At 37.6% G+C, this 27,793-nt stretch overlaps 2 protein-coding genes and 1 non-coding gene across 3 annotated transcripts in view; 2 read left to right on the forward strand and 1 right to left on the reverse strand.

Moving 5' to 3' along the window:
• LOC136306610 (estradiol 17-beta-dehydrogenase 11-like) overlaps positions 1–3,789 on the forward strand; it is a 179,036-nt gene extending 175,247 nt beyond the window's left edge. The window contains exons 5-6 of the mRNA XM_066233076.1: positions 3,450–3,526; positions 3,701–3,789. Of these exons, the coding sequence (XP_066089173.1) occupies positions 3,450–3,526; positions 3,701–3,789 (166 nt within the window). The remainder of the gene's footprint in view (positions 1–3,449; positions 3,527–3,700) is intronic.
• A 2,578-nt stretch (positions 3,790–6,367) lies between these two features.
• Positions 6,368–6,474, reverse strand: LOC136307126 (U6 spliceosomal RNA). Its single transcript, XR_010725813.1, has one exon. It is a non-coding gene; the product is annotated as a U6 spliceosomal RNA (small nuclear RNA).
• A 689-nt stretch (positions 6,475–7,163) lies between these two features.
• Positions 7,164–27,793, forward strand: part of LOC136306223 (estradiol 17-beta-dehydrogenase 11-like) — a 44,497-nt gene continuing 23,867 nt past the window's right edge. The window contains exons 1-3 of the mRNA XM_066232592.1: positions 7,164–7,388; positions 13,565–13,672; positions 23,115–23,246. Of these exons, the coding sequence (XP_066088689.1) occupies positions 7,179–7,388; positions 13,565–13,672; positions 23,115–23,246 (450 nt within the window). The 5' untranslated portion in view covers positions 7,164–7,178. The remainder of the gene's footprint in view (positions 7,389–13,564; positions 13,673–23,114; positions 23,247–27,793) is intronic.

Below are 27,793 nucleotides of genomic sequence, written 5' to 3' on the forward strand. Positions count from 1 at the left end.
AGAAAAATAGACACTCAGATCAATGGAACAGAATAGAAAACCCAGAAATAAAACCACATATATATAGTCAAATAATCTTTGATAAAGGGGCCAACAACACACAATGGAGAAAAGAAAGCCTCTTCAACAAATGGTGTTGGGAAAACTGGAAAGCCACATGCAAAAGAATGAAACTCGACTACAGCCTGTCTCCGTGTACTAAAATTAATTCAAAATGGATCAAAGACCTAAATATAAGACCTGAAACAATAAAGTACATAGAAGAAGACATAGGTACTAAACTCATGGACCTGGGTTTTAAAGAACATTTTATGAACTTGACTCCAATGGCAAGAGAAGTGAAGGCAAAAATTAATGAATGGGACTACATCAGAATAAAAAGTTTTTACTCAGCAAGAGAAACTGATATCAAAATAAACAGACAGCCAACTAAATGGGAAATGATATTTTCAAACAACAGCTCAGATAAGGGCCTAATATCCAAAATTTACAAAGAACTCATAAAACTCCACAACAAACAAACAAACAAACAATCCAATAAAAAAATGGGAAGAGGACATGAACAGACACTTCTCCCAGGAAGAGATACAAATGGCCAACAGATATATGAAAAGATGCTCAGCTTCATTAGTTATTTAGGAAATGCAAATCAAAACTACAATGAGATACCACCTCACCCCTGTTAGATTAGCTATTATCAACAAGACGGGTAATAGCAAATGTTGGAGAGGCTGTGGAGAAAAAGGAACCCTCATTTACTGGTGGTGGGACTGTAAAGTAGTACAACCATTATGGAGGAAAGGATGGTGGTTCCTCAAAAAACTGCAAATGGAACTACCTTATGACCCAGCAATCCCTCTACTGGGTATATACCCCAAAACCTCAGAAACATTGATACGTGAAGACACATGTAGCCCCATGTTCATTGCAGCACTGTTCACAGTGGCCAAGACATGGAAACCAAAAAAGCCCTTCAATAGAAGACTGGATAAAGAAGATGTGGCACATATACACTATGGAATACTACTCAGCCATAAGAAATGATGACATCAGATCATTTACAGCAAAATGGTGGGAACTTGATAACATTATACGGAGTGAAATAACTAAATCAGAAAAAAACAAGAACTATATGATTCCATACATTGGTGGAACATAAAAACGAGACTAAAAGACATGGACAAGAGTGTGGTGGTTACCAGGGGTGGGGGGAGGGAGGACATGGGAGGGAGGGAGGGAGAGAGTTAGGGGGAGGAGGAGGGGCACAGAGAACTAGATAGAGGGTGGCGGAGGACAATCTGACTTTGGGTGAGGGGTATGCAACATAATTTAATGACAAAATAACCTAGACATGTTTTCTTTGAATATATGTACCCTGATTTATTAATGTCATCCCATTACCATTAATACAAATTTTTTTTTTTAAATTATTTTTTTCAATAAATGAATTACTGAATTTAAAAATGAGTTTATTACCTGCGATTTCTAAGTTGATTTTCACCTACTTTCAAGAATAACAGTTTGTGCATTTTACATTGCAGTGCAGTTTGTAATAAAGACAGTTGCTTCATTTACCCTAGCCTGCAAAATGAGAAAATGTGGAATAAAGGAGATTATTGGAGAAAATAACATTGGAGAGCTTAACTGAATCTTTATTCAATCCTAAATAAAGAAAACGGGAGCATTTGAATTTAGGTCCCTAATTACATTCTCAGAACAATTTTAAGAAAAATAAGGGGCCCGGCACAGAATAACTTTGTCAGAACAACTTTTTTGCATCATTGATTACTTCCAGATTTTTCTCTTAGATGAGAGTGTCTAAAGCCATTTTTTGATATAATGTTTTTCAAAATTCATATACTACTCATCCTGGCCTAATCCCTCAGTTGGTTGGAGCATCATCCCAAAGTGCAGAGGTTGCCAGTTCATTCCCTGGTCAGGGCCCATACAAGAGCAGATCGATGATCCTGTCTCTATTTCTCTTCCTCTCTTCCTCCAAGATCAATACAATAAACATTTTCTAAAAATTCATATAGTACTTACACTGTACTATGCATTGTTCTAAATGCTTTAATGTGCTAACTCTTTTAATGTTCTTGAGAATCCTACAAAGTAGTTACTAAAATTTTATAGATAAGGACACTGAGGCACAAAGATTTTAAATGACTTGTCCAAATTCACACATCTACAGCAGCGATTTTTAACCTTTCTCATCTCATGGCACACATGAACTAGTAACTAAAATTCTGTGGCACACCAAAAATATATATTTTTTGTCGATCTAACAAAATAAAACAGGCATAATTTTTATTTATTCACACCATACAGCTATTGTTGTATTGGCTGTTGTCGGTTTTTTACTTGACAATCTAAGCAAAAAGAGATCAGTGCCCTAAATAGTCAGGTATTGCATGATTTAAAAATTCTTGCACCACACAGGTTACAATTGCTGATCTAGAGAATAATGGAGCTAGAATTCTTACCTGACTTCAGAGTTTTTGCTCTAGCACTATGCTGCCTCAGGCTTCAGAAAGACCTGTGATGAATAGTTTTGAGATGACAGTGAATTTTCTCTTGTCTAGTTCACCCCACACAGTTTATTTGTAGTATCAGTCTGAGTAAGGTCACTGTTGTTAATCACAAGAATGTAAATGCTATTTGTTGACTCTCAGATTTCACAAACAACAGGTAGACCTAGCACAGAAAATGTAACGGTTAAAAAATAGAAAATAAATATTTTCAGCCCTGACATGGTAAATTTGCAGGAATTCTTACCCTTTGCAATAATATAGATGAACATGGAGAGCATAATGCTAAGTGAAATCAGCCAGTCAGAGAAAGACAAGTACCATATGATCTCACTCATATGTGGGACCTAATGAACAAATAAACAAACAAAATATCATATAAACAGACTCATAGGGAGCAAGCTGACAGCTGTCAGAGGAAGGGGAGTTGGGGGTCTGGGTGAAAAGGGTGAAGAGATTCAGCAAAGAAAAAACAAAACCCATAGGCAGACAGCAGTAAAGGGGAAAGGGGCGTGGGCAGAAGTAGTAGAGGGGAAAGGGGGGATAGATGGTGATGGAAGGAGACATGGTTGGGTGGTGAGCACAATACAATATACAGATGATGGATTATAGAATTGTGCACCTATACTTATATAATTCTTATATTAACCAATGTCACCCCAATAACTTCAAGAAAAAAGTAGATGTACAGATAATAGAAGCTGGGGAGTAGAAATGGACAGATGAGAAGAAAAGAGTATACCTGCCTCTTTCAAAATTGGAAGGCAAACGTTTTAGCAGGTAGTTGCTGGAATAAGATATAAAAAGTTTCACATATGACCATATAAAAGTAATAGAGATAATGACATAATTATATTGGGAAAGGATATATGGGGAGGACGGAGTTAGGAGAGGAGTGAGCTATATCCTCAATTGTTACAGGAGAAAACCGATTACAGCTAGTGCTCGACTTATGACCATGATTGGTTCCGACAGACTGGTCATATCGCGATTTGATCGTAAGTTGAGTAGGCTCTATGTAGAGTACTGTGAAATGATGTTATAAAAATCTTTAAGTCATATTTTATCATAATTTTCTTTCATTATTATTATATACCATAATTTTCTTTGTTCATTTTATGCCGTTTGTATGATCTCTACACCATTTTGTTTCTTATTTTCACATTCGTCAGGTTTAAGTAAAACACTGCATTACCAGTACTGGTTTAATATGTGCAAAGACAAATTCCTCTTGGTAGACATCTTGGGAGGAGGGGTTTGATGAAAAATATCCAAGACACAAAACACAAATTGCTGTACCGAGTTTGGGATAACAATTGAAATGGTGCACATGGAGATGGTAGTGCTGCCGGAAGCTGGTCCACACTGTCGTACGCCCAGCTGGGAAATGCTTGCGCTGCCAGAAGGGGAGCAGCCCTGGTTAGCGATTGTGGTTGTAAAGTCGAATGGTCGTAAGTTGCGTAGGCCCTAAGTTGATCAATATTTGTAATGTCTACTGTCTACCATAAGTTTATATTAGAGGCTTGTAAGTCGTCTCTGCAATGAACAGCTAAATGTATTAACAGTAGTTTATCTGAGGATTCAGACAAATATCTGACGAAAACTGTGTTTTTAATATCTGCCCTGTTGAATCATTTTTAAACCAGATATACTCATTACTTTGAATTTATAGATTTATTACTTGGAGGAAAAAAGACGCGGCTGGACAGGCTGACATCTAATTCCCTCCAGCTCTTAAATCTAGATTCCAGAGTCAAGTGTGAAGGCTTCTAACTCAGAAGGGCAGGAAAACTATTTGAAGTACCACCTTTAGCAGTGGTCTGGCAATCGGTTCTGGATGTTCTTCCTCGGTAGGTTTTAGAGTAACAGGAAAAGAAGAGGTTGTGTAATTGCTAAGTATGGTGGTGTTTTGTTCTGAATCCACTAGGATTCTACAGAGCTAGAGCCTTACAGATGACCAGTTCATCTATAGTAATAGCTATCATTCATTATGTACATTTGTATGTAAGATGTCATGCTGTGTGCTGTTTAAATATCTCATTTACTCAAGCAAGCTGCTATTGCATCCATTTTACAGATGAAGTAACTAAGACTTCAGACGAGGGTAAATAATTAACCAGATATTATATAGCTAATAAAAACATTGGCAGGAATTAAAACTCATTTGTTTAACAGTTGTACTCTTAGTCTATTTGCTAATTAGTCTGTTATGTAATCTAATGATAGGAGGAGGTGCTATGAATGCTCTTGGAGTTATAAATAGTGGGAGTTTTGATCCTTTTGGATTTTAATAGTGATTTAGAACTCATTTAGCTTTTCTTGTTTGCCCTAAGAAAGAAGCCAACCTAGCACAGTCATAATGGCCTAGGCTTAAATTCAACTCTACCATTTATACTATGATCTCAGATCATTTGCTTAATTTCTCTTAATCCTTTCTTTCTTCAGTCATGTAATAGAGATCTCAACTGAGCTTACTGCTAAGGTTATTGAGAGGATAAAAGGAACCATTGGGTATGTGAAGCACTCAACAAAATGCCTGGCCACACACAGCAAGTGCTCAAAACATTGTTGAGGAATCCCTTATTTTGTTATCTTTTTAATGTCACTACAACAGGTGGGAAGGCAGCATGAAATTAGGATGCTCCACATATAAAATATGTAACACTCTCTTAATGACAGGTATTTTTTAAACCACAAATATATACTGCTCACAAAAATTAGAGAATATTTCAAAAAGAGTATGAAGCTATAAAATATTCCCTAATTTTTGTGAGTAGTATAGTATAAAATCACATACTTTACCACTATATCAAATTAGTGGCTAATCATCACTCACTAAACCATTCACCCTCTAATTATATTACTGTTAATTATAATTTACACAGAGATGAATAGTAGATAAAGTTCTGTGCTTTATGTTAACTCATTTCAACTTAACAAAAATCTGTAGGGTACCAATAACATCCTAATTTTACAAATTAGAACACATGCTCAGGGAGGGCCAGTCACATACACATATGGGATTCAGGTATGAACACTGGATTTTGTCTTTCCTCGGTCAACTTAGTGCGTCAAAACTACCCAGTTTTTTCTTAATACAATTTTCTAAGAGAACAAATAGAGTCAGAGCCTCACTGTACATTTAGGCCGGCATATACAAAAGGAAACACATATACATACATGAAGTCACCATGGAAAAGGTGATTTCTTCCTACAGGTTTGTCTGGCAAAACAAGTTTGACAGACACTGACCCTGTGACTAGCTCCAAGTTTTAACTTTCTGTGGGAACTTTAAAAAGTCAATCTAACTGATCTATTCATTTATAAAATAAAGAGAAAAATTTTTTTCCTAAGCTTCCTAGGAGGCTTTTTGAAAATCAAATGAAATAAACTCTGGAAACTGTATGCTTTTTATAAGTATGTTTGTACTTCTGTGAACAGATTTGGGAGTCATAAGAAAGATCGGCTGAAGAGATTCAGAACTTTCAAGAACTCCACGGTGTCACTTTAAGGTGCTTAAGCAAGAGGCAGGAATATAAATTATTCATGAACTTCCATTTCTAATAATTTTCCTGCCTCAAGTATAAGGAGTAACCATTATTCAACGAGCCAACAGAAGTTTCTTCCTAAACACTGTACTCTCTTGCAAAAAGCCCCAATTCAATTACCGTCATGAACTGAATTGGAAAAATACATAGACAGACATTAAACTCTTACTGCGCACAAGCCCAGAGTTTAGTCTTTCCTTTCAATAACCACTCGCTGGGATTTTTTTTTTTTTAATCACCAGTTACATAGTAACACTCGCATGTATAGGTTACTAAACGAAAAATTGCTGTTTTAATATGGTACACTTCACGATCTTGCTTGTCATCCTTGCACAATGACCATGCAGATCTTCTCTGTGTCCTTGCAATTAGAGAGTATGTGCTGCCGACGTGAGCACAAGTTATAATCTTCAGACAAAATTTTTCTATTGTATTACCCATTCTGTGGGCAGTGATTTACTAACTTGGATAAATATACAGTTACTAAAGGGTACTATATATTTTTTTCCCCTACAAATTCTAATAGGTTGAGTGAAAAAAGGTTATCCAAATATACAGCTTTTCCTCGTGGAAACGATCCCCTTTAATAGGATCAGAGATTTTCTGGGTCTTGATTATCGATTTTCCTGAAAGGACAAAATTTCCTCTGTCCTCCAAAAATCCTGCTTAGTTCATACTAAAATGTGAGGAAGCAGCATTTCTCAGAGGAATTGACCAAATTTTGGAAAACAAGTGGCCACTAACGCTCCAAGGTTGGCTCACGAGACCGGGAGAAACCGGGTTAAAGATGACCGGAGCCGCGCAGCTCATGGGGGCTGTGCGAAGCAGAACGAGGAAGCTTGGCTCTCCTCCGGACTTTGTCCCTCCCAGTTTCCGAGCCTGGGAGCTGTCCCTCAGCACCGCAGCCTGAGCCAATTGCAAAGGACCTGACCAAGCCCAGCCCAGCGGAAGGAATGGTTTCAGAGTTCTTCTTTTGGATCAAGGAGCCTTTCCTTGCTCTGGGCTTTTACTATCTCCGGTGTTAGAAGTAACGACCCACTTCCCTCTCCCCCAAGCAATTTGGAGTAGTTTGTAAACAAAACAAATCTTCGCAGCAACAAAAATGAAGTTATTTCTGTACATCCTCCTGCTTCTGCCCTTACTGATTGTCTTCATCTTAGAATCTTTGTTGAAGCTTTTCATTCCTAAGAGGAGAAAATCAGTCGCTGGAGAAATCGTCCTGATTACTGGAGCTGGGCATGGACTCGGGAGACTGACTGCCTATGAATTTGCCAAACTCAAAAGCAGACTGGTTCTGTGGGATATAAATAAGGTAATAGTACTGTTTTACTTCCTGGTACCTTTAATCTGTGGACATGTTTGCATTTTGCAGGCAACAACCCCTTACAGAATAATTGTAAAGTAGTAGAAAAAAATTATTATTACAATTTGATAGATGGGGGGGGAACATTGGTTAATTAGCATATTTATCATCACATGATAAATGGACTTGATGATAAGAATCTCAGTTGTTGCCCATTAGACATTGTAAATTTACCCCCACTTTTCCCATGAAAATAATTTGAAATTTCCTACGGAACTTGATTTCACTGATCGCGCAATCTTAATCACATCAAAAAAATAATAGTTTTAATAAAATACTTAGGAATAAACATAACAAAGAATGTAAAGGACTTATATAATGAAAACTATAAACCATTGTTAAGGGAAATCGAAAAAGATATAATGAGATGGAAGAATATACCTTGTTCTTGGCTAGGAAGAATAAATATAATCAAGATGGCTATATTACCCAAAGCAATATACAAATTTAATGCAATTCCCATCAAACTTCCAATGACATTTTTTAAAGAAATAGAGCAAAAAATCATCAGATTTATATGGAACTATAAAAAACCCCGAATAGCCAAAGCAATCCTAAAGAAAAAGAATGAAGCTGGGGGCATAACAATACCTGACTTCAAACTCTATTATAGGGCCACGACAATCAAAACAGCATGGTATTGGCAGAAAAATAGACACTCAGACCAATGGAACAGAATAGAAAGTCCAGAAATAAAACCACATATATATAGTCAAATAATTTTTGATAAAGGGGCCAACAACACACAATGGAGAAAAGAAAGCCTCTTCAATAAATGGTGCTGGGAAAACTGGAAAGCCACATGCAAAAGAATGAAACTGGACTACAGTCTCTCCCCCTGTACAAAAATTAACTCAAAATGGATCAAAGATCTAAACATAAGACCTGAAACAATTAAGTACATAGAAGAAGACATAGGTACTCAACTCATGGACCTGGGTTTTAAAGAGCATTTTATGAATTTGACTCCAATGGCAAGAGAAGTGAAGGCAAAAATTAATGAATGGGACTACATCAGACTAAGAAGTTTTTGCTCAGCAAGAGAAACTGATAACAAAATAAACAGAAAGCCAACTAAATGGGAAATGATATTTTCAAACAACAGCTCAGATAAGGGCCTAATATCCAAAATATACAAAGAACTCATAAAACTCAACAACAAACAAACAAACAATCCAATAAAAAAATGGGAAGAGGATATGAATAGACACTTCTCCCAGGAAGAAATACAAATGGCCAACAGATATATGAAAAGATGCTCATCTTCTTTAGCTATTAGAGAAATGCAAATCAAAACGGCAATGAGATACCACCTCACACCTTTTCGATTAGCTGTTATTAGCAAGTCAGGTAATAGCAAATGTTGGAGAGGCTGTGGAGAAAAAGGAACCCTCATACACTGTTGGTGGGAATGTAAATTAGTACAACCATTATGGAAGAAAGTATGGTGGTTCCTCAAAAAACTGAAAATAGAACTACCTTATGACCCAGCAATCCCTCTACTGGGTATATATCCCCAAAACTCAGAAACATTGATACGTAAAGACACATGCAGCCCCATGTTTATTGCAGCATTGTTCACAGTGGCCAGGACATGGAAACAACCAAAAAGCCCATCAATAGATGACTGGATAAAGAAGATGTGGCACATATACACTATGGAATACTACTCAGCCATAAGAAATGATGACATCGGAACATTTACAGCAAAATGGTGGGATCTTGATAACATGATACGAAGCGAAATAAGTAAATCAGAAAAAAACAGGAACTGTATTATTCCATACGTAGGTGGGACATAATAGTGAAACTAAGAGACATTGATAAGAGTGTGGTGGTTACGGGGGGGAGGGGGGAATGGGAGAGGGATAGGGGGTGGGGAGGGGCACAAAGAAAACAAGATAGAAGGTGACAGAGGACAGTCTGACTTTGGGTGGTGAGTATGCAACATAATTGAACGACAAGATAACTTGGACTTGTTATCTTTGAATATATGTATCCTGATTTATTGATGTCACCCCATTAAAATAATTATAAAATAAAAAAAAATAAAAAAAAATAAAAAAATAAAAAAAATAATAGTTTTAGCTAGCATATTCAAAGAGTAAGAGATTTGTACCTATTAAAAAAAAATCCGCCTGGCTGGATGGTTCAGTGAATAAAGCGTCGTCCCCGTGCACCAACGAGTTTTCTCTCTCTCTCTCTCTCTTTCTCTTGATCATTGAGGAAATGTTTTTTATAATCCTCCCTGCAATTATTGAGGTAAATGAGTCTAAGAAAGCAATATTATTATGCCAAAATAATTTTCAAGAGTAATTTTTAAAAATCCCATATTGGCCTCGGCAGGTTGTCTCAGCGGTGGAGCATCGGCCTGGCTTGTGGAAGTCTAGGGATGATTCCCGGTCAGGGCACACAAGAGAAGCACCCATCTGCTTCTCCACCCTTACCCCTCTCTCCTTTCTCTCTATATTTTCTCCTCCCACAGCCAAGGCTCAATTAGAGCAAAATTGGCATTAGCGCTGAGGATGGCCCCATGACCTCCGCCTCAGGTTCTAGAATGGCTCTGATTGCAGTGACCATCGCCCCCTGGTGGGCAGCCCGGGTGGATCACCGTAGGGCACATGCGGGAGTCTGTCTGGCCCTCCTTCTCACTTTGGAAAAATATAAAAAAAAATAATAATAGTAATAATAATAATCCCATATTAATTAAAAACAATAAAAAAAAGAGAGGACCTGGCCAGGTAGTTCAGTTGATTAGAGAGTTGTCCTAATGCACCAAAACTGTGTGTTGGCTCTCCGGTCAGGACACATACAAGAGTCAACCAATGAATGTCTAAATAACTGTAACAGCAAATCGATATTTATCTCTCTCTTTCTCTCTTTGTCTCTCTTTCTTCCTTTCTCTCTCCTTCTCTAAAATCAATAAATTAAAAATAAATAAATAGCCTAACCTGTGGTGACACAGTGAATAAAGCATCATCCTGGAATGCTGAGGTTGCCATCTCTAAATCCCTGGCTTGCCGGGTCAAGGCACATATGAGAAGCTATTACTACAAGACTACTACAAGTTGATGCTTCCCGCTCCTCCCCCTTCTCTCTTTCTCTCTTTCTCCTCTTTCTATAATCAATAAATAAAATCTTCAAAATAAAAATAGTCTTCAATGTGAGTTTTACAAGAATAGGTATAGGTTTAAGGAAGAGAGAAGGACTTACAATCTTGCCTTTTATTTGGCCCGGGTTTGATGTGCAAAGAGGTTCCAGGAAAGCCTGAAAAGATATACCTTACACCAGTGACTTTCACTCAGTATGGTGCTAGAATATTTAAAACATGCAATATCTGACTATTTTAGTCAGGGGCACTGTCCTCTTTTCCCTTAGATTGTCAAAAAAAAAAGAAGAAGAAATTTACAACAGCCAACACAACAGTATCCCTCTGCTGTGAATGCCATATTAAACCATATATATAATATATGTCAAATAATACAGTTGCATCTTATTGGTCATGCCACATAACAAAGTTGCATTTAATCAGTTAATTCTTCATACCAGAAATCCTTATGTACAAGTACAGGCACCTAATTTTTCTTTCTTTTTTTTTTTTTTTTTTTTTTGTATTTTTCTGAAGCTGGAAATGGAAGAGATAGTCAGACAGACTCCCGCATGCGCCAGACCGGGATTCACCCGGCATGCCCACCAGGGGTCGACGCTCTGCCCACCAGGGGCGATGCTCTGCCTCTCCGGGGCATCTCTCTGCCGTGACCAGAGCCACTCTAGTGCCTGGGGAAGAGGCCAAGGAGCCATCCCCAGCGCCCGGTCCATCTTTGCTCCAATGGAGCCTCCCTTCGGGAGGGGAACAGAGAGGCAGAGAGGAAGGAGAGGGGGAAAGGTGGAGAAGCAGATGGGCGCTTCTCCTGTGTGCCCTGGCTGGGAATCGAACCCGGGACTTCTGCATGCCAGGCCGATGCTCTACCACTGAGCCAACTGGCCAGGGCTGGCACCTAATTTTTTTTAAAAGTCACTGTGGAGGCTCTGACCAGTTGGCTTCATTGTAGAGTTTGGACCCAGAATGTGGATGTCCCAGGTTTGATTCCCAGTCAGGGCACTCAAGAGAAATGACTATCTGCTTCTCCACTGTTCCCCTTCTCCTTTTATTTCTCTCTTTCTCCCTTCCTCCTGCTGCCATGGCTTGACTGGTTCGAGTGAGTTGGTCTCGGGCTCTGAGCATGGCTTTGTGGCCTCAGCCTCAGGTGCTAAAAAATGGCTAGTTTGCTAAGCAAAAGAGCAACAGCTCCAGATGGGCAGAGCATCACCCTTAGTGGATTTTCTGGGTGGATCCCTGTTAGGGCGCATGTGGGTGTCTATTTGCCTCCCCTCCTCTCACTAAAAAAAAAAAAAAAAAGGAATAAAGTCACAGTGGCACAGAAAGGGTAGGTAATTAAGGGGGTTTTTGTAAGTCAATCAAAATGATATCTAGTTTTTTGTCAGATTGGTAAAAAAATATATATTTTTAGTGTGCTGCAGAATTATAGTAATTAGTTTACGTGTGGCATGAGATGAAAAAGGTTGAAAATTGCTGCCTTACACATCCAATGGTGTAAAGAAAAATTCATGGGCTCTGGCTGGGTGGTTCAATGGATAAAGCTTGGCTCCCACACTCCCAGGTTGTGGGTTCCATTTCTGGTCAGGGCACGTACAAGAAGCAATCAATGAGTACACAACCAAATAGAACAACTAAGTGGAATAATGAGTTGGTGCTTCTCGCTCTCTCATTCTCTCTTTCCCTAAAATCAATGGGAAAAAAAAAATGAATTCCTGGGATGTGAAGTAGAAGAAATCCAACCTAATGAATGAGTGATTGAGAGAGCAATCAACAAATACTTCCTGAGTATTGCCTAGATATTAAAAAGACAGTGGCAAATAGTAAATAAGTTCCCATGCCCTCACTCTAGTAAGAAAAATAAACATTAAATAGTTACTGTGCAAAGAAAGATGCGAACTAGGCTCGGTCTAGTCTGGTGTAGTCAAGGAGGTGCCTGCTATTGTGGTGTGGTCAGATTCATCAGAGCTCTCCACTTCTTCATGAATAACTTACCCAATATCATGGGTAACTCCCTAGAGCTTTAGGCTCCTTTTTTGCAAACTGGATAAAATACTGGTACTTACCTTAGAGGGCTGGAGGATTATATGAAATAATGCACACTTAATATACATATAATATGCTATAATTTAAACTTCCACTGGCCTTGAACTTTATGACCCAGCAATGCCAATCTGCTAGTGCTTCCCCAGAGAACCCATCTCCTATCTGTTCCTTTACTTACACTATGCCACACATCCTCTGCCTCCTCTTTGCACGGCTGTTCTACTCACCCTTAAGACTCACTCAGGTACCTCTTCTTCCTGAATTGCACTGCACGCCCTTTCTCTGTGTTCCCATAACTCTCTATATAGAGAGTGTGCACTCTGTATAGAGTCGTGCACTCATTGATTGCTTCTATATAGCTCTATTATTATACTTATCTCAATATATTAGTGAGAATTATAACAATCTCTTATGGTCGTACCTAAATACTATGTTTATTTTATGTTCCTTTATATTACACTGTGAGCTCTCTGAGGTCAGGACTCTGACTCTTTAATATTTGTGTCCACAAGTCTCTTCTAAGCATTATAAATATGGCCTACACATTAACATGTAGGAAAAAATGAGTGAGTGAATGAATGAATGAAAGAATTGTAGTTAACTGATTTATTTACTTCACAACCAAAAAATTGATATCCATAATTAGTTTGTAGTGACAGAAAAAGAGCTTAATGTTATTCTTTAAAGTCTGATATGGAATAGACACACAGACATACATATATATATTCACAATGTAAAAGTCATAGTACAAAACTAGTATTTTAAGCTTTTTATCTTCTTTTTAAAAGCTTGCTTTAAATTCAGTGCCAACTAAAAGAGGCTCTTTGGAGTACTGAGAGCAAAGTGTACCTGCATCCTTGCCAAAAAGATGGGTCAGCTGAGTTGCCCAATGTTCAAATAATCTGACACTCTTAATGATTCTCAGCTGTTTATATAACATGCTCATATCATTTGTTTTGTTCTCCTTGCCTTCTTTTCTCAGCACGGAATTGAGGAAACAGCTGCTGAATGCAGGAAGCTGGGTGCCAATGCTCATGCCTTTGTGGTAGACTGCAGCAACCGGGAAGATATTTACAACTCGGCGGAGAAGGTGAAATTTTAGTTTGGTTAGAATCACCGTGTCAGAGGTGGGAAGGATTTTGGAGACGATCCAGTCATGGTGCAGACAACAAACTAACAGAAGTTTTGTGATTTGCCTAAGGTTGTACAGCTAGCTAGTGGCAGACCCAGAACTAAAACCCAGAACTGAGATTTCCAGACTTGATTGTGTTCTGGGGAGCTTGTTATAAAAATTAAGCACCCTAGAAGTTTTTCTTTCAGGAGGTTGAGGGCTGGGCCCAGGAATTTGCCTGTTTAGTACCCTGAGCACCCACTCCTCACTTATCTGATTCTGATATAGCTAAATCCTTGAGTGGCACTACAGAATCACTGACTGGGTCTTTTGAGGTCCAGTCAAAGAACTCAGTTAGGAAGACAGGATAAACCTAACTGTTTATCAGGCTTTGGTCATAGACAGAGACGTATCTATTTCTACAAAGCATTATTTGCCTTGTCTGTATACAACTGAGATGTCCTATATATAATAGGGTTTCCTCTGAACACATTCCTAAATGTACAAATGTACTTGTTAACTAAATGCGGTAATGGTAGAAAGGTCAGTAACAATTACCTGGGCAAATTCCTTAAAGTACACCTTTCCAGATCTCACTACTGGATTGTTTGATTCAATACAGTATAAAGATTCAGATTCAGCCTAACTCAGCAGTGACACAGTAGGTAGCGTGTCAGCCTAGGACGCAGAGGATCCAGGTTCAAAACCCCAAGGTGGCCGGCTTGAGCACAGGCTCACCTGGCCTGAGCGCGGGCTCACCTGGCTTGAGTGCGGGGTCGCAGGCTTAAGCATGAGATCATAGACGTGACCCCATGGTCACTGGCGTTAGCCCAAGGTCACTGGCTTCGTTGGAGCCCTTGCCCCCATCAAGCACGTATGAGAAAGCAATCAATGAACAAATAAAGTGCCACAACAAAGAATTGATGCTTCTCATCTCCTTTTCTGTCTGTCCCTATCTGTCCTTCTCTCTGTCTCTGTCTCTGTCTCTCCCTCTCTCACTAAAAAAATAAAATAAAATTCTAATTCAGCCAAGACTTGAGAACCTCCTAAAGTTTGGGGACATTTTTAAGTTTATTTTAAATTATCTTTTATTCAAACTGATGCCACTATCGTTGATTAAGCCTTAGCTATGTCAAAAGAATAGGGAGAAATTACCCAAGCCAGTGCTGGGTGACAAATGACCTTCCTGGAAAGGGGTACAGTAAGATCAAGCCCTTTGGATAATAATCATCTGCATTTCAAAATAACTATCTTACTTAAATGAACAATGAGCCTCCTTCATAGAAATGAATCCTTTTCCAGTTAATACTAGCTATCTCAGCTTGGGCAATTATTTAACCTCTTTGTGCCTAACTTTACTCAATTATAAAATGGAGATCACAGCAGTATCTACCTAAAGGGTTTTATGAGGATCAAGTGAATTAATGATGTAAAGTTCTTAGAACAGTACTTGGTGCTCAGGAGTCACTTTGTATGAATTAGTTATTAGTATTACAATAGAATCACCAATATTACCTATATCATTTTGTTACCAGTCATTATTAAGGGGAGTTAATAGTGTTAATTTCCTAAATGGAAAGGATTTCTTTCCAGACTCATTGGGAATAGGCTTTTTTGGAAAAGATAACTTGACTATTTGAAACAATTCCATATATTTTTTTCCAGATAATTTTTTAAATTTATTTATTAAATTTAATGCAGTGACATTGATAAACCAGGGTACATATGTTGAAATAAAACATCTCTAGATTATTTTGACATTTGATTGTGCTGTGTACTCCTCCCCCAAAGTTAAATTGTCTTCTGTCACCTTCTATCTGGTTTTCTTGTGCCCCTCCCCTCCCCCAACCTCTCTCTCCTTCTTCGCCCCCTCCCCCCTACCCCCACTCCCACCCCTCTTGCCTTCACATTCTTGTTCATGTCTCTAGTCTCATTTTTATGTCCCATCTCTGTATGGATTCATATAGTTATTAGTTTTTTTCTGATTTACTTATTTCACTCTGTATAATGTTATCAAGGTCCATACACGTTGTTGTAAAAGATCCGATGTCATCATTTCTTATGGCTGAATAGTATTCCATAGTATATATATACCAAAGATTTTTAATCCACTCGTCCTCTGGAGGACACTTGGGCTGTTTCCAGATCTTTGCTACTGTGAACAATGCTGCCACAAACATGCGGGTGCATTGCTCCTTTTGGAGCCGTTCTATGGTGTCCTTGAGGTATATTCCTAAAAGTGGGATAGCTGGGTCATAAGGCAGTTCGATTTTCAGTTTTTTGAGGAATCTCCATACTGTTTTCCACAGTGACTGCACCAGTCTGCATTCCCGCCAGCAGTACAGGAGGGTTCCCTTTTCTCCACATCATCACCAGCACTTATTCTGTGTTGTTTTATTGATTGATAAGTGCCATTCTGACTGGTGTGAGGTGATATCTCATTGTGGGTTTAATTTGCATTTCTCTAATGATTAGTGATATTGAGCATTTTTTCATATGCCTATTGGCCATCTGTATGTCCTCTTTGGAGAAGTGTCTATTCATTTCTTTTGCCCATTTTTGGATTGGATTGTTTGTCTTCCTGGTGTTGAGATTTACAAGTTCTTTATAAATTTTGGTTATTAACCCCTTATCAGACATATTGTCAAATATGTTCTCCCATTGTGTAGTTTGTCTTTTTATTCTGTTCTTGTTGTCTTTAGCTGTGCAAAAGCTTTTTAGTTTCATATAGTCCCATTTCTTTATCCTGTCTTTTATTTCACTTCCCCGTGGAGATAAATCAGCAAATATATTGCTCCGAGAGATGTTGAAGAGCTTACTGCCTATGTTTTCTTCTAAGATGCGTATGGTTACATGGCCTATATTTAAGTCTTTTATCCATTTTTAGTTTATTTTTGTGAGTGGTGTAAGCTGGTGATCTAGTTTCATTATTTTGCAGGTAGCTGTCCAATTTTCCCAACACCATTTGTTAAAGACGCTGTCTTTACTCCATTGTATTTCCTTACCTCCTTTGTCAACTATGAGTTGTCAAAGAACTGTAGGTTTATTTCTGGGTTCTCTGTTCTGTTCCATTGATCTATATGCCTGTTCTTATGCCAGTACCAGGCTGTTTTGCGTACAATGGCCTTGTAGTATAACTTGATATCAGGAAGTGTGATACCTCCCACTTTATTCTTTTTTTTTAAGATTGCTGAGGCTATTCGTGGTTCTCTTTTGGTTCCATATAAATTTTTGGAATATGTGGTCTATATCTTTGAAGTATGTCATTGGTATTTTAATTGGTATTGCATTGAATTTATAGATTGCTTTAGGTAAAATAGACATTTTAATGATGTTTATTCTTCCCAACCATGAGCATGGTATATGCTTCCACTTGTTTGTATCTTCCTTGATTTCTTTTATCAGTGCTTTGTAATTTTGTGAGTACAAGTCTTTAGTCTCCTTGGTTAAGTTTACTCCTAGGTACTTTATTTTTTTGGTTGCAATGGTGAAGGGGATTTTTTCCTTAATTTCTCTTTCTGACTGTTCATTGTTGGTGTATAAAAATGCCTCTGATTTCTGAGTATTGATTTAATATCCTGCCACTTTGCTGAATTCATTTATCAGGTCCAGTAGCTTTTTGACTGTGAATTTAGTGTTTTCTATATACATTATCATATCATCTGCAAATAATGATAGTTTTACTTCTTCTTTTCCAACTTGAATGCCTTTTATTTCTTCTTCTAGTCTGATTTCTGTGGCTAGGACTTCCAGAACTCTGTTAAATAAGAATGGTGAAAAGGGGCACCCCTGCCTTGTTCCTGATCTTAAGGGTATTGCTTTTAATTTTTGCCCATTGAGTATGATGTTGGCTGTGGGTTTGTCATAGATGGCCTTTATTATGGTTGAGATATGTTCCCTGTATTCCCACTTTGCTGAGAGTTTTGATCATGAATGGGTGCTGAATTTTATCAAATGCTTTTTCTGCATCTATTGAAATTATCATATGGTTTTTCTCCTTCTTTTTGTTTATGTGATGAATCACATTGATTGATTTACAAATGTTGTACCAGCCTTGCCTCTCCAGAATAAATCCCACTTGATCATGGTATATGATTTTTCCATATATTGCTGGATCCGGTTTGCTAATATTTTGTTGAGGATTTTAGCATCTATATTCATCAGAGATATTGGCCTATAATTCTCTTTCTTTGTGTTGTCTTTGCCTGGTTTTGGAATCAGAATTATGCTCGCCTCATAAAAGGAGCTTGGAAGTCTTCCTTCCTCTTGAATTTTTTGAAATAGTTTGAGAAGGATAGGAATTAGTTCTTCTTTGAATATTTGGTAGAATTCCACTGTGAAGCCATCTCTCCCTGGACTTTTCTTTGTTGGGAGTTTTTTGATAACTGTTTTGATCTCATTTGGTGTAATCGGTCTGTTTAGGTTTTCTGATTCTTCCAGATTGATTTTTGGAAGATTGCATGTTTCAAGGAATTTGTCCATTTCATCTAGGTTGTATAGTTTTTCTGCATACAGTTCTTCATAGTATTTTCTTAAAATCTTTTGTATTTCTGTTGTGTCAGTTGTTATTTCTCCTCTCTCATTTCTAATTTTATTAATTTGAGTCCTCTCCCTCTTTTTCTTGGTGAATCTAGTTAAAGGTTTATCGATCTTGTTTACCTTTCCAAAGAACCAGCTCCTAGTTTCATTGATTCTCTGTAATGTTTCTTTAGCCTCTATGTCATTTATTTCTGCTCTGACCTTTATTATTTCCTTCCTTCTACTACATTTGGGCTTTACTTGCTGTTCTTTTTCTAATTCTTTTAGATGCAGGGTTAAGTTGTTTATTTGAGCTTTTTCTAGCTTCTGAAAGTGTGACTGTAGTGCAATGAACTTCCCTCTCAATACTGCTTTTGCTGTGTCCCATAAATTTTGAGTTGTTGTATGCTCATTGTCATTCATTTCTAGGAATTTTTTTTATTTCTTCTTTGATCTCATTCTTAATCCATTCGTTATTTAACAACCTGCTATTTAGTTTCCATGTGTTTGAGAATTTTTGAGCTTTTCTGTTGTGGTTCATTTCTAGTTTCATGCCGTTGTGATCGGAGAAAGTGCTTGATATGATATCAGTCTCCTTAAATTTGTTGAGAACACTTTTGTGCCCTAATATGTGGTCTATCCTAGAGAATGTGCCATGAGCACTTGAAAAGAATGTATATTCTGCCGCTTTAGGGTGAAAGGTTCTGAACATATCTATTAAATCGAGTTGATCTAGTGTTTTCAATAAGTGTGCTGTTTCTTTGTTAATTTTCTTGCTTGAGGATCTATCTAGTGATATTAGTGGGGTATTGAAATCCCCTACTATTATAGTATTGCTGTTGATCTCGCCCTTTAAATCCATCAAAGTCTGCTTTATATATTTGGGTGCTCCTATATTAGGTGCATAGATATTTATAATAGTGATATCTTCCTGTTGGATTACTCCCTTTATCATTATGTAATGGTCTTCTTTATCTCTTACTATATCCTTTGTTTTAAAGTCCAATTTTTCTGATATAAGTATGGCTACCCCAGCTTTTTTTCCATTTCCATTTGCATGAAATGTTTTTTTCCATCCTTTTACCTTCAATCTATGTGTATCTTTTGTTTTTAGGTGTGTCTCTTGTAGACAGCATATGTATGGGTCCTGTTTTCTTATCCACGCAGCTACCCTATGTCTTTTGATTGGATTATTTAATTTATTTACATTTAAGGTTATTATTAATATGTAGTTGTTTATTGCCATTTTCTTCTTAAAAGGTGTATTTCTTTTTTGCTATATTCTTTTCCCACTTTGATCTGTTGACAACAGGCCCCTTAACATTTTCTGCAGCATTGGTTTGGTTGTAATGAATTCCTTGAGTTGCTTTTTGTCTGGGAAGCTTTTTATTTCTCCTTCGATTTTAAACGTTAGCCTTGCTAGATAAAGTAGTCTTGGTTGTAGATTCTTGTTCTGCATTACTTTGAATATTTCTTGCCATTCCCTTCTGGCCTCAAGTGTTTCTGTTGAGAAGTTGGATATCATCCTTATGGGGGCTCCTTTGGAGGTGATAGCTTTGTTTTCTCTTACAGCTTTTAATATTTTCTCTTTATTGCTTAGCTTTGTTATTTTAATTATGATGTGTCTTGGTGTAGATTTCTTTGGGTTTCTCTTTAATGGAGTCCTATGTGCTTCTTGAACTTGTGAGAGTTTCTCTTGCATTAATTTAGGGAAGTTTTCAGCTATGATATGATTGAACAAAGTCTCTATCCCTTGTTCTTTTTCTTCTTCTTCAGGAACCCCTATGATGCCGATGTTATTTCTCTTCATGTTGTCACAGAGCTCTCTAAGAGTTTCCTCTGACTTTTTGAGTCTCTTTTCTCTTTTCTTCTCTGCTTTCATGCCTTCATTCCAGTTGTCCTCCAACTCGCTGATTTGATCCTCAGCTCTATCTATCCTGTTTTTAATACCTTCCATTGTGGTCTTTATTTCTGATATTGTATTTGTCATCTCCGTCTGATTCTTTTTTATACTTGCTATTTCTTTATTTAGGTGTTCATAATGACCATCCATTGTTGTTCTAAGATCCCTAAGCATCCTTACAATCATTATTTTGAACTCCGCATCTGGAAGTTTGATTATTTCCATATCACTCAGTTCATCTCCTGAAAGTGTCTCTTGTGGTTTCATTTGGATAGCACTTCTTTGTCTCCTCATTGTCTGTTTTGGGGGGTTTTATTTATAGAGTTGGTTGAGTCTAGGCTTGATGTTGTCCACCTCCAGTTTTCAGTTGTGTTATTTCTAGGTCTTCTTGGGTTGGTATCAGCTGTTATCTGTAATCCACTTTCTGATTTGGGCAGCTTTGAAGTCTTGATTTGTTTGTTTTCTTAACAGGTGATAGTCTTGTTTACTGATCTCAGCAGGGGGCTTCCTTGAAACTGTATCCAGGAAAGGGATGGGTGTAACCTGAGACTCTGAAGACCTTTTTAGCCAATTGATCTCTTTGGGGGCAGGGTGTTTTCTCAGCTTCAGTAAAGGGAGGTGTATCTCAAATCTCTATGGAGACCTGAGTTACTGCCCCTCCTTCCCACTTCTTGTTTTTAACTGAATTTCATCAGGTTACATGTAAATTATTAAAGTCAAGCAAAGTTATTTGGCCCTTGATCAACACAATTTGTACCTGTATCCTCATCTCTCACACAAGAGAAAAACTTCTGTGTCTTGTTGTGCTGATTGGAGCTGGATAGATGTCCGGAGATCTCTGATCTGGAAGCAATTCAGCTCTCTTTTGTGAAAGGTTCAGTCCCTCCCCCAGCTATGGCCGCATTCAGCACAGATGAGTCAGCTTTTTTAGGTCCTCTCCTTTATTCCTTAACCTCTCATAATCTATTCCTCTCTCTTTCCTTTCCACTTGTGAGATAAGCTGGTCTTTTCAACACACCTCGCTCCCTGGTCGCCAGGCAAGTGGCTGTGAGTAGTAGTTTCTGCTCTTTTCCCTCGTGTGAGATCCCCTCTGGGCTCTCAACCTCCCCCCCCCCTCCGTTTCTGTAAGCAGGGGAGATTCATGTACTCTCTACCAGGTTTGTTGTGGCTTCTTCTTTGCTCCTTGGTTTTTGAGAGCTGTTCTTGTAGTTCAGAGTTGGTTTTTCATGCTGATTTTTCATAAATTGATTTGTATACCAGTTTGGTGGTGAGAACTGGGCGTCTGGGCATCCACCTACTCTGCTGCCATCTCTTCCTATCTCAATTCCATGTATTTTACACAACGGTTTTACTGAAATTGTTCTGATATGTACTGACCATATGCTTAAACAGACTATACTCAATGACATGTGATTGTCAGATATTGTGAAGTAGCTATTTTGATGTGGCTGTTTTGTATCAAGACAATATTATGCCACCTAAACAATATACCTCTCAGCTTGTTTTCATTATTAAGAAATGTGCAAATCAACATTGCTCATCCTGGGGAGACAGTAGGTGACAGTGGGGAGCTCAAGGATGAAGGAAGGGTCCAGAGGGTATGGGCAAATGCTTTGGCATGTTAATTTGAAAGCATGACAGCATCTTCAATTCAACTGCATAAAATTTCCTGTTTTTCTCATAGCTTAGGGGCAGTGATCTGAACAACAGTTTTCCTCTTGCATGAGAGATGAGGATACAGGTACAAATTGTGTTGATCAAGGGCCAAATAACTTTGCTTGACTCTAATAATTTACATGTAACCTGATGAAATTCAGTTCTGGCTGAGGAACCCTCAGAATGACCCACTAATGTTCCACAGGGATACTGATAGGCCTCCTCCTTCTGACTGCCTTTCTATTTGACATTGGAGGCTTGTCTTGGTCTCTCAGGTCAGAAAATCTGAGAGCATCCCAATTCCATGTGACCTTTAATAATGATGTGACCTTTGGCAAGAAAGCCATTTGTGTTTCATGTTTCTTATCATTAAAACAAGCATAGTAAGAGTTGCTAACTCATTGAATTGTTGTGAGAGTTAAATGAGGTCATGAAATTCTATAAAATGCATTGCACTTACACATGTGAAAGGTTTAAATAGGCTACTTGCCACCTCCCCTTCAGTCCAGCACATTGCAGCCCCATCAAAATAATGATAGCTCTATTAATAGAAGCTAACTTTTATTTGGAACACAATTTATAACGGACACATTGTAACTTTAGGGCCCATCTATCAAGAAGCTTATTTACTCAAAGAACCATAAAAATATTGACTGAGATACTCTTGCACTACTAGCCCTTAATTTACAGTGACTTCAGGGAGAAAGGTTGGGGAGTAATAGAATGGAGTGACCATAAAAATAAATAGAAGATGTAGCCAGTTTAATAATGTAGTCCATTTTACATAGTTCCTCATAATAATCCCTGTATTTGCCAATTAAATAATCTTATGTTGGCTTACCTTTTAAAGTAATATTTAAAAAAGAAAGCTGCGTATTTATCAATGGTTATGTTTTTGTTAGCCATGTACCTCTTCAGCTGTAAACAATAGAGCAAAGTGATGAGATTGACGCAAAAGGGAGAAAGATGAGAAACACCAACTCAGAATTGTGGCACTTCAGTTGTTCATTAATTGCTTCTCATACATGCCTTGACCGGGGAGCTCTAGCCAAGCCAGTGACACTTGCTCAAGCCAGCGACCGTCTGCTCAAGTCAGCGACTCTAGGCTTCAAGCCAGAAACCTATGGGCTCACACCAGTCACCATGGGATGATCCCTACAATCCCATCTCAAGCTGGCAACCCCTGCTCAAGCCAGATGAGCCCGTGCTCAAGCCGGCTACCTCAGGGCCTCTAACCTAGGTCCTCAGCGTCCGAAGTAGATGCTGTATTCACTGTGCCACCATTGGTCAAGCTACCTTCATACTGCTTAATAATATGTATTTCTTTTTCTTTTTCTTTTTAAGGTGAAGGCAGAAATCGGAGATGTTAGTATTCTAATAAATAACGCTGGTGTAGTCTATACATCAGATTTGTTTGCTACACAAGACCCTCAAATTGAAAAGACTTTTGAAGTTAATGTACTTGCACATTTCTGGGTAAGTATGATGTCTTTTACAAAAACATTTCCTTTTGTAGGGCTCAAAGATTAAGTTTAAAATGGAGCTTTCCGTAGACACAAAAACACATCACCTCAGTGCTAACATTTTCTCCAGGTACCAAGGATAATATACGAAAAGATCATTTTTCATGCTACAACCAACTCTCATCAATTATTCTTCCTCTGCCCTCAAAAAATTAATAATAATAATAAATAACAATAAACTTCAGGTTTTATGTATACATTAATTCTGAGCTTGATTCTCATATCTCTGTGTCTCCTTAGAGATGAAGGAGGGCGTAGGGGTCATATGAGTCTTCTTCTGTGATTCCGTAGAAGGAGAAGCCTGGTTGCCTTCAGAGTCACATGAGACTCAGTCCTTCCATTATATCCTGGTCCCAGATGTAAACTTTGTTATGAAACTCACCATTCAAGGTCTTAAACACATACAAATACACACACACACACACACACACACACACACACACACACACACGATTTTCTGAGGATTCTAAATTTTGCCGAAATAGTCAGTTCCTGAAAGGGTCCTTGAAAGTTTTCTTGGATGTGGGTTTGGTATGAGTAATCTCAAAAGAATATTGGCGTTGGTTGATGAAAATGTAATATTATGCTATGTTAACATGCTCGAGTTACTAACATATGTCTTCATATTTTCCTGACATGAGCTTACCCATCTTTTTTGCCTCTATTTGAATGTGGGGTACTGTCTTACTCTGTTTCTGAATCCCGTCATATAATATGTTCTCAATAAATATTTATTGCATGATTATTCAGAAGAGTGCCGTTCACCTCAATATTTTTTTTTAATAAATTTTTATTAATGGTAATGGGATGACATTAATAAATCAGGGTACATATATTCAAAGAAAACATGTCTAGGTTATTTTGTCATCAAATTATGTTGCAAACCCCTCGCCCAAAGTCAGATTGTCCTCCGTCACCCTCTATCTAGTTCTCTGTGCCCCTCCTCCTCCCCCTAACTCTCTCCCTCCCTCCCTCCCATGTCCTCCCTCCCCCCCACCCTTGGTAACCACCACACTCTTGTCCATGTCTCTTAGTCTCATTTTTATGTTCCACCAATGTATGGAATCATGTAGTTCTTGTTTTTTTCTGATTTACTTATTTCAAGCCTTATAATGTAATCAAGATCCCACCATTTTGCTGTAAATGATCTGATGTCATCATTTCTTATGGCTGAGTAGTATTCCATGGTGTATATGTGCCACATCTTCTTTATCCAGTCTTCTATTGAAGGGCTTTTTGGTTATTTCCATGTCTTGGCCACTGTGAACAGTGCTGCAGTGAACATGGGGCTACATGTGTCTTCACGTATCAATGTTTCTGAGGTTTTGGGGTATATACCCAGTAGTGGGATTGCTGGGTCATAAGGTAGTTCTATTTGCAGTTTTTTGAGGAACCACCATACTTTCCTCCATAATGGTTGTACTACTTTACAGTCCCACCAACAGTGAATGAGGGTTCCTTTTTCTCCACAGCCTCTCCAACATTTGCTATTACCCGTCTTGTTGATAATAGCTAATCTAACAGGAGTGAGGTGGTATCTCATTGTAGTTTTGATTTGCATTTCTCTAATAACTAATGAAGCTGAGCATCTTTTCATATATCTGTTGGCCATTTGTATCTCTTCCTGGGAGAAGTGTCTGTTCATGTCCTCTTCCCATTTTTTTATTGGATTGTTTGTTTGTTGTTGAGTTTTATGAGTTCTTTGTAAATTTTGGATATTAGGCCCTTATCTGAGCTGTCATTTGAAAATATCAGTTCCCATATAGTTGGCTGTCTGTTTATTTTGATATCAGTTTCTCTTGCTGAGCAAAAACTTTTAATTCTGATGTAGTCCCATTCATTTATCTTTGCCTTCACTTCTCTTGCCATTGGAGTCAAGTTCATAAAATGTTCTTTAAAACCCAGGTCCATGATTTTAGTACCTATGTCTTCTTGTATGTACTTTATTGTTTCAGGTCTTATATTTAGGTCTTTGATCCATTTTGAATTAATTTTAGTACACGGGGACAGGCTGTAGTCGAGTTTCATTCTTTTGCATGTGGCTTTCCAGTTTTCCCAACACCATTTGTTGAAGAGGCTTTCTTTTCTCCATTGTGTGTTGTTGGCCCCTTTATCAAAGATTATTTGACCATATATATGTGGTTTTATTTCTGGGCTTTCTATTCTGTTCCATTGGTCTGAGTGTCTATTTTTCTGCCAATACCATGCTGTTTTCATTATCGTGGCCCTATAATATAGTTTAAAGTCAGGTATTGTAATGCCCCCAGCTTCATTCTTTTTCCTTAGGATTGTTTTGGGTATTCGGGGTTTTTTATAGTTCCATATAAATCTGATGATTTTTTGTTCCATTTCTTTAAAAAATCTCATAGGGATTTTGATGGGAATTGCATTAAATTTGTATATTGCTTTGGGTAATATGGCCATTTTGATTATATTTATTCTTCCTATCCAAGAACAAAGAATATTTTTCCATCTCATTGTATCTTTTTCGATTTCCCTTAACAATGCTTTGTAATTTTCATTATATAGGTCCTTTACGTTCTTTGTTATGTTTATTCCTAGGTATTTTATTTTTTTTGTTGCAATCGTGAAGGGGATTATTTTTTTGAGTTCGTTTTCTAATATTTCATTGTTGGCATATAGAAAGGCTATGGACTTTTGTATGTTAATTTTGTATCCTGCGACCTTACTGTATTGGTTTATTGTTTCTAATAATCTTTTTGTGGAGTCCTTCGGGTTTTCGATGTATAGGATCATATCATCAGCAAAAAGTGATAGCTTTACTTCTTCTTTTCCGATATGGATGCCTTTTATTTCTTTGTCTTGTCTGATTGCTCTGGCCAGAACTTCTAGCACCACGTTGAATAAGAGTGGAGAGAGTGGACAACCCTGTCTTGTTCCTGATTTAAGGTAGAAAGTCCTCAGTTTTATGCCGTTTAATAGGATGTTGGCTGATGGTTTATCATATATGGCCTTTATCATGTTGAGATATTTTCCTTCTATACCCATTTTCTTGAGAGTCTTAAACATAAAATTGTGTTGTATTTTATCAAAAGCCTTTTCTGCATCTATTGATAAGATCATGTGGTTTTTGTTCTTTGTTTTGTTGATATGGTGTATTACGTTAACCGTTTTGCATATGTTGAACCATCCTTGAGATTCTGGGATGAATCCCACTTGATCATGATGTATTATTTTTTTAATATGTTGTTGTATTCGGTTTGCCAGTATTTTGTTTAGTATTTTAGCATCTGTATTCATTAGAGATATTGGTCTGTAGTTTTTTTTTCTTTGTGCCATCCTTGCCAGGTTTTGGTATGAGGGTTATGTTGGCCTCATAAAATGTGTTTGGAAGTATTGCTTCTTCTTCAATTTTTTGGAAGACTTTCAGTAGAATAGGAACCAAGTCTTCTTTGAATGTTTGATAGAATTCACTAGTATAACCGTCTGGGCCTGGACTTTTATTTTTGGGGAGATTTTTAATAGTTTTTTCTATTTCCTCCCTGCTGATTGGTCTGTTTAGGCTTTCTGCTTCTTCATGACTCAGTCTAGGAAGGTTGTATTGTTCTAGGAATTTATCCATTTCTTCTAGATTGTTGTATTTGGTGGCATATAATTTTTCATAGTATTCTACAATAATTCTTTGTATTCCTATGATGTCTGTGGTGATCTCTCCTCTTTTATTTTGGATTTTATTTATTTGAGTCTTGTGTCTTTTTTCCTTGGTGAGTCTTGCCAAGGGTTTGTCAATTTTGTTGATCTTTTCAAAGAACCAGCTCCTTGTTTTATTGATTTTTTCTATAGTTTTTCTGTTCTCTATTTCATTTATTTCTGCTCTGATTTTTATTATCTCCTTTCTTCGGCTGGTTTTGGGTTGTCTTTGTTCTTCTTTTTCTAGTTCCTTAAGGTGTGAAGTTAAGTGGTTTACTTCGGCTCTCTCTTGTTTGTTCATATAGGCCTGAAGTGATATGAACTTTCCTCTTATTACTGCTTTTCCTGCATCCCAGAGATTCTGATATGTCGTATTTTCATTTTCATTTGTCTGTATATATCTTTTGATTTCTGCACTTATTTCTTCTTTGACCCATTCATTTTTTAGAAGTATGTTGTTTAGTTTCCACATTTTTGTGGGGTTTTCCCCCTCTTTTTTGCAGTTGAATTCTAGTTTCAAGGCTTTATGATCAGAAAATATGCTTGGTACAATTTCAATTTTTCTAAATTTGCTGATATTGTCTTTGTGGCCCAACATATGGTCAATTCTTGAGAATGTTCCATGTACACTAGAGAAAAATGTATACTCTGTCGCTTTGGGATGAAGTGTCCTGTAGATGTCTATCATATCCAGGTGTTCTAGTATTTTGTTTAAAGCCACTATATCTTTATTGATTCTCTGTTTGGATGACCGATCTAGAGCCGTCAGCGGTGTATTGAGGTCTCCAAGTATGATTGTATTTTTGTTAGTTTTTGTTTTAAGGTCAATAAGTAGCTGTCTTATATTTT

Source organism: Saccopteryx bilineata, chromosome 5 (genome assembly GCF_036850765.1).
Source record: "Saccopteryx bilineata isolate mSacBil1 chromosome 5, mSacBil1_pri_phased_curated, whole genome shotgun sequence".
Classification (NCBI taxonomy): Eukaryota; Metazoa; Chordata; class Mammalia; order Chiroptera; family Emballonuridae; genus Saccopteryx; species Saccopteryx bilineata.